General features: G+C 38.2%; 1 protein-coding gene across 2 annotated transcripts in view; it reads right to left on the bottom strand.

Annotated features, from left to right (window-relative positions):
- Positions 1 to 225: 225 nt before the first annotated feature.
- The window catches only part of ZNF326 (zinc finger protein 326), a 28,404-nt gene continuing 20,741 nt past the window's right edge, over positions 226 to 7,888 (bottom strand). For both annotated transcript variants that reach the window (XM_075098085.1, XM_075098086.1), the window contains 2 exons: positions 6,885 to 6,980; positions 226 to 969 (listed from right to left, as the gene is read on the bottom strand). In XM_075098085.1, coding sequence (XP_074954186.1) covers positions 805 to 969; positions 6,885 to 6,980 — 261 coding nt within the window. In that variant the 3' untranslated portion in view covers positions 226 to 804. The remainder of the gene's footprint in view (positions 970 to 6,884; positions 6,981 to 7,888) is intronic.

The following is a 7,888-nucleotide window of genomic DNA, read 5'->3' as shown; positions in this document are numbered from 1 at the left end:
TATACTGAAAGCATGCTTCCCTAGGCACAGTCTGAAGGAGTAAGTGCTTATCTGCCCTGGTAGGTGGAGTCCAGATACATGAAAGATCAACAACAAATAACATGAGTCGCTGAGATGCAACTAGAGATTTTAGAGAACTGCAATCGTAACATCAATCAAGACTTGATTTGAAACCAATCTGGTAGTCAGCATGGGGAAACACTTGAACTACTTAACTATAGACACTTTAAACAGTAACATTTCTTAAGTGTTTTATTGCTACAAACTGGTACATCTTATCACAAAAAGCTACAAGGCATATTATAACACATACTCTATTATACAGAGTGCAATGCAGTCCCCGAAACGGCCACACTCAACAGCACAATTTTTGAAGATACCCATTCTGTACTAGGAGGTAAATATGATAAGTTTATGCCATTCAGCATTTGATATATTTACCCCACAGACCCGCCTTTCTTCTCAACTGATTAGACCAAAAATTATTATATCCAACTTTCAATACACACATCAAAAAAATAGGATGCTTAAAAAAATATACAACACAATGTTTTAATCAGCTTTAACAGTCAGTTTGCTATAAAAAGCTCAACTAAAATAGTCTTATTTTCATTTTAAACGAAATTGGAAACACAGAGGAATTATATAAACAAGTTATCCACGGAATGGAATGCATGCATACGGTGGGGAATCTTCAACATCTTCATTTGAGACTATTAAAAAGTCTTAGCCATTTTATAGCAGAAATAAAAAGCTGTTTTGCCCCCCCCCCCCCCCCCCCAATATATTTTCACTTTCTTGCACTTAGTTATCTTCAGTGTGGTCTAAAGTGAAGTCAGTTTGTTCTTCGGTTTCTTCTTCCTCCTCCTCCTCTTCTTCTTCCTCCCCCTCAGCTGGCTCATCAGCTTTGTCCTCTTCTTCTGTCTGCTGCTCCTGAGCCTGATCATTAATTTCAAAAGGATTTTCACCCTGAAGCAGAAGATTGAAAACACACACTTTGATACTTATTTCGAATATAAAATAATACTCATAACTTCGGTAAATGAAAAGGGCAGACACTAAGAAACGCTATAGTATTTTATATAGCTTTTTAATAGGGTTTGGGTTTGGTTTTTTTGTTTTAAAGAAAATCAAAACAGATTTTATTCAAAATTAGCACCACCTCATTTATGCACACTGGAAATCGGGATCTCAATAACCTGTTTTAGTGAACATAGAAATGGCATTGAGAAAAACCCAAAGTATGCTACACACAAACTTCAGTTTAACTTCAACATTCAGTAAGTTAAAATCACATGGTTAAGTTTCAACATATTTTTATTAAGAACTACAGCTGCTCCCGTTTCCTCCACAATTAGAACCAAATCCGAAAAGGAAAAGCAGAACAAAACTCTGATTTAGCCTTTATTAAATCTGAATAATTCTATCAAAAAGGCAAGGTCTTCACTAAACAAAAAAGAAATCTAGAATTAATTACATTGACTAACCTGAAATTCACTCCATTGCTGACCTAGAAAAATCATCAAGCAGATTTCTCGGTATTTTAAATATGCTGGCATTCTAGTTTCACATTTTCTATTTCATAAAACAATTCAGTACAAGATATAGCTCTGCTTTCACGTCCTTCAGATATTTAAGAAGTATGAGTAATCAATACACAATAAAGAATAGCAACATGAAGTATTAGGAATTTCTTCGTTAAAGCTCCTTCCACATTCAAACATACAACAGAGCAAGTCTGATGTAAACATTGACACCAATCGCTATCTACACTAGGATTGGGATGTCAAGAATACTATTTAAAAGATGACCCAAAAGAAAAACTGAGTACTAGGCCCCTTGTCCTTTTTTGCTTACTTATCAGAAGAAATATAAATATTTTTACTTCAGTTACATTTTTCAGGTAGTGTCTTCCAGGTGGCCTACAAATTACTGAAAAATTAGAAAGCTATAAAAACATTTAGCAAATGCCACTAAACAAAAACTTGACTTCATTTTTATTCAAAAAATCATAAAAAACCGATTTAAAAGAGTAACCCAAAGAAAGCAGAATTCTTTGAGACCAGTTTATGCCAAGTCCCAGGATAATTTTATGCATGCACTTTGTAATGGCCAGCCTACAGCACTTCAATGGTGGTGCCTGTTGAGCCCAGTCAACTCATAGCCTAATCGAAGATATAGCTGCCACATATAAACCCCATGAATAAGGTAGTATTTAAACTTCAAGGTACTAAGTTCAGCTTTTTTAGAAGTAGACTCTAAAAAGTAAGGGTCAGGTACATAGAAAGCTGGTATCATAAGCTTACCTGAGCCCTAGGAAAACAAGAAAACCCCACATCTCAGCTAAAACTCATGCAACTTTTAGATGATCTGCTATTACTGTCAAGCACCATGGGGCTACAGAACACTAAGGAGTATTTCACAGAATAGGTACAACATTGAAATACCAAAAATATTTATTAGCTCAGTAAACTGTTTCAAGGGAAAAAAAACCATATGGAAAAGCAAGTGCCTAAACCAATTCAATGCCCGTGTCAGAGTAAAGCATTGTGAAATAAAAAGACCGAGCATCCAAACCTTATTCAGTAAGAATTAGTGCAACTGCCCAAAATTGTACTCATCAGCTTTCCTTTTTAGATAGAAGTGCGAAAGGCCTCCCAACTGCAAAGCCTCTAGTGCCTTTCCTCAGGTTCAGCCAAATATTTTTAATCACATTTGGGTACAGGAACAAGGATTTCCGAAGACAGACAGAAATAAGCTAATTACCGAGTTAAGAACACTCTACCTGGTTGGCTTCAGATACACACTCATCAGAAGACATTACAGAGCAAAGACAGGTATATTAAGAGTTTGATATGGGCTAACAGAGCGCATTGTTTTCCAGCAAAAGGAAACAAAAGGTGGCTTTTCTCTGTAAATGATTCACAAGGGTATCAGAAGCCCTTTTATAGGTCTGATAGGAAAAAGATTAAAATCCTCTTGTGTCTAGGCTAGGCAAAATGATGAACTACAGCTACAGAATGCACTTCTAAAAGGACTATTTCCACACTCCCGCTGACAGTTTCTGACTGTCCCTGACTCTTGGGGACAAGCTACAGAAAATTGTTACACTTCATTCCTGTGGAGCCAGTACATTGCTCCTGGCTAACCTAGCAGAGCTGGATTCAGCACACTACTGGCTGAATAGATCTCTATACAATAACAAGAACAAAAGAGTTAAGATGCTCTCTCCAACTGTTTTGTTTGGGTTTTTTTCTCTTCCAGACAAAAATGCACTTTTCAAGTTCTCAAACTACAGAAAAAGTTACTGCCCTCAAGGGGAAGATCCTAATGACTGCGCTCTTTTCCAGTGATGTAGCATCAGAGGCATCCAGCACAGCATGCAGAGCCAATTTTGATGCTAGTTGATTTTGACAGCCACGCATCTTCCCAGATGGCTTTAAAAAACAAAATAAATTTTAAAAACCCAGAAAACAAGAACACAGAAACACCACCAACCTGCTACAGAAAGACTTTATGATGCCTACAGAGCTTAAAACCACCAGCAGATAAGCAGTTTATTCCCAAGAGATGCATTCTTTGGGTTCCTTGTCTCTGGAATATTTAAACTGCAAAGAAAGCTTAAGACTGTGAACTGGTATTTTCAGCTAAAGCTTTGGGACTCTAATGTCCCCAGAAACCACTCTCTGTCTCACAAACTTGACCCAAAAAGATACCAAAATCTGATTAAACTTTAGAATGCCTTAACACACATGATCAAACAGTCCTGGGATAGAGCAATAGAAAATGTCAACTTCCGTGATGCTTCTCTCGAGCAACATCCAAAGCAGCTTTTAATCAGAGACATTGTTCTACCTAGGAAGTTCTAAATGGTCCAAAATTAGATATAATCATGACTTTGTCAAGTGATAACTTCTTGCCTGAGAAACAAGGTGGTCTTTTCCTCCTTCTTATAAAAGCACTTGCTACAAGGTTCATAACAGTTCTAAGATGTTTGTTTCAGAGTAGCCTTCAGATGGGTTGACGTGAATTTCCCGCCTTTACAATATGGATGTAGGAGAATAAGGAGAAATTAAGAACCTCAAAAAAAAAAAAAGCACACAAAGAGTACACTGGAAGCATAAAAAGGTACCTCACAAGACCAACACTGGGGAAACAGAGGGGTCTTTAAAAGAATGGCCAAGGTAAGAAGCCATCCTTTCAAAGTTCTTGGATTAAAATATCTACAATGAAGATATCAAATGAGAGTAAGAGGAAATGTTCCTTGCATGCAAAGGGCAGGATGCAAGCAATATGCCGTTAATTTAAGCAATGAATTTGTTTTTCAAATATAGAAATTAAAAATTACGGAATAAGGTAGTAAAAGATTGTCACCAGCACCATTTGGATCATAAAGATCACAGGCAAGTTTTGACAACTGGAAACCTCCGTTCTGTAGTTTTCTGGAATCTGAACAGAGAAATTTCCAACAGTGCAGACACTAGCTCTAAAGCAGCAGCAGCACAGGGAACACAAGCAGCACTTCCTGATGGACGACACAATACAGAAAGTGACAGTCTTAACAGTGGGGTCCAGCAGAAGACTGGAAGAATAGTACACATGACAAGAGTTATTCCAATACTAATAGATGCAAGGAAGCTGCATTAGTAGATTAAGGCGGCCACCTTTAAGAAACACTATTTTCCACCATGATGATTCTTGTTGCTCTCACCATCGACTGCGGCACTAACAACCACTACCAAGCCCTATCCGGACCTTAGTTTCTTTCCTTTCCATTCATAACTCATCACCAACCAGAAGCGTAACAAAGATCAAACACCAGGAGCTCTTCTAAAGCCACATCAGCTAACTTACTTGAAGCTGTCTTCCATGGAGCTGGGACCTTAACTTCAAGTGGATTGTAACAAGACTCTCACACAACATGTGACTGATTATCTTAGGCTAACTCCATATAGCTCCTTCCATTTTCAGTGGACACCACACATACCTTTACCATGTTAAAAATTTTTTTTTAAAATAGCTTAACTCAGTGAAAATTAGCAGGGGTGATTTAAACTTTACACCTTTGCTACAGCTGATGTGTCCAAGCTTATAGAATTAGCTGCAAGATTCCCGTTCAAGCATGCATACTTATTGAGCATGTATAGGTCAATACTACAAAGTTTGCCTTCAGTTCTTGAAAAGATGACTTTGCTGTGACATTTGAAAAATTAAAACTGACTTCATAATTAGTTAAGCAGGAAAATGTTTGAAAAATGTCTACAGCCAAAAAATTTCTTTCTGCTTTGCTTTTCACGGTGCAAACTAGAAACATGTAGTTAGAGAAATAGAGTCGAGTGTGTGTAGAATGACAGTTCTGAAGCTGTTTGTTTAAAATGGATGCATCCATTTGCTTTGTTTCCTTCTGCATATACTGCAAACAACCTGTGGAACAGTCTCTGGTTGGACAAAACAATGCTGGGTTTGGGCTTTTTGGGGGTTTTGTTTGTTCGGGGTTTTTTTTGGTTGGAGGGTGGGGAGGGGTGTTTCCCCAAGCCAGTCTGCCCTTCATCTCAAAGCAAGTTATTTTTGGCTGTGACAAGGATTTCCCCCTCTCCTGGAAGGCTGCAGGCACCAAGTGCATGCACCACAGACTCCAATTCATCACACACTGTATAGTAGAACAGCAGTCCTTCAGTCTGCAGCTGATTATACACGTAGATAAGGATAGAGGGATTTGTATAACCAGAAGCCAGTTACATCTCACTGAGCAGGTGCTGCCAGAAGTGTATTAAGTTCAACCCACCCCAGGACATACCAGCGCTAGGTATTCCGAAAGTGTCAGTGGTCTCCTTGCGAAGACAATCTTGCAGATTTTATCTTTCCCAGTTTTCCAACTCAGGAATGACAAATTTCCATGCCCCTTTTACCAATCCCCCACTAGGGGGCTGTACGGGACAACGCACGGGCACAGCAGGCCGTAAGGAATGCCAGAATAAAGAGTTGGAAACAACAGGCAGGTGTTCCAGGCTGTGGTATCTGGTCATTTGCTACCTTAATAGATATAGAACAGTTGTCTGAAATTGATTCATGCACCCAACCATATGCAGTTTTGCAGGACACGACTAATTTGACATTTTTAAGTCACAACTAACTTCTGCGTTGGCTCATACCTTGTCATATTTCCGCAGCACAATATTGCTTTGTCTGAAGGAGTCTATTGCTTAGGCACAGGCAAAATTATAAACCAGTTAAAAGTAACTACCACAAATAGCCAACAATGGTACTACAGAAAGAGTCACTATGCTGACCCAGAAGAAAAAAAAAAACACTCGCAGTTTGCTAAAATGAATTTACATGTTTCTCAGGCCATGTATCTGCAACATAGGCTACCACGCCTTTTAGATTCTCTGATCGTGACAACTACTGTTCTAAGCTTTCATTTTTTTGTACGCTGCCACGAATGCTAGAAATTCCATGGAATAAATCTAGCTGAGTAGTGTACAGGCTGTACTTTAGTGGAGCCTCTGCTTCTAAACATAAAGATTAATTCATTTTGTGAAGTGTTTTGTGCTCTACAGTTAGTATTACATATAGAGTTAAAGACACTGCCGATGCTTTCTTAAAGCATGGGGGTTTTTTTAGTTATTTTTTCCTAGATACACCTATAAATGGTAAACAAATCCCAAAAGCTGGTGAATCTGAAGGTGGTAATTTTTTCTGCAATGAAAGCTGTCTGAGACAACAACCTGAGACTGGCAAAACACGTTAAAAAGTACATTCAATCTTGAGCTACCTAGAAGGCAGAAACAGAAGAGACAGCACTGAGGTTAAACTCCATCAGCATGGAGGAAATAGTGATAGAGCAAACGTTACACATGACATTTTTTCCATCTGCATCTTACCTTCACATACAGCTCATATCGTGCCTTGACTATAGGATTATTCAAGATACTGGTGGCAGTAAGGACACTCTCCCTTTTTATTTGTTCTCTGTAGGCCTAGGAAACAAATTTTAAAGTGAATAATTATCATACACCTAATTCCAACTGTCACAAAAATTTGAGCTCATGGTCAGTTTCTGTAAGAAAAATAAGGAACATATTGCAGCATGAAATGCACATTATTAGCTTTTTAAGTCCAAACCACATAATAAGCTCAATTAAGCCTGGTAGTGTTTACTTCGTTGCTTTAGCTTGATCAAATGATACATTATATAAGCAAGATGCGAATAGACTACTACCACACACCTGTCACAACCACACCTGTTCTCATCTGCAGATAACATGCATGCTTTTCCATCACAGCCTAACATATTGCTGAAAGTGTCCCTCCTCATTGCAGGGGGGTTGAACTAGACGACCTTTAAAGGTCCCTTCCAAACCAAACCATTCTCTGATATTCCATAATCACAGAAGCTCATATATAAACTAAACATTATTTTGGCAATCTTGCTTACTATGACAACTGTGATTTTTTCCGCTCACACTCCTCTTTCAACCCTTCTACCAGCCTTAAAAGTGTATCATTATAAATTGTAACAGGGACCAGCTCCATAGTACTGCTAATCCTAAACTGCTCTCTCATTTCTTCAAAGTAAAAAGATAATGGCCAAGAAACAAAAAGACACCAGGTTTGTTATCTTGCTGAAAATATATGTATATGTTTTGCATTTTGGATAACAATCTTTCCAACACTTAATAGCAGTAAAAAAAATTCTAATAAAGTAAAAGTCATTCCTAGTAACCTTCTCAGGACTTACTGCTATCAGCTGTTCAGCACACCAACATTTCATTGACTGGGGGTGCTTAAGCCCTGGCTACTTCATGAGACATTATGTTTACAAAGCGTAACAAGGACATTCTAGCTTTCTAGAGAACAAGTAACACCAACAGGAACTTAGAAAGTA

This window comes from Phalacrocorax aristotelis, chromosome 6 (genome assembly GCF_949628215.1).
Source record: "Phalacrocorax aristotelis chromosome 6, bGulAri2.1, whole genome shotgun sequence".
Taxonomy (NCBI): Eukaryota; Metazoa; Chordata; class Aves; order Suliformes; family Phalacrocoracidae; genus Phalacrocorax; species Phalacrocorax aristotelis.
This window is presented reverse-complemented; position numbering and strand designations above follow the sequence as displayed.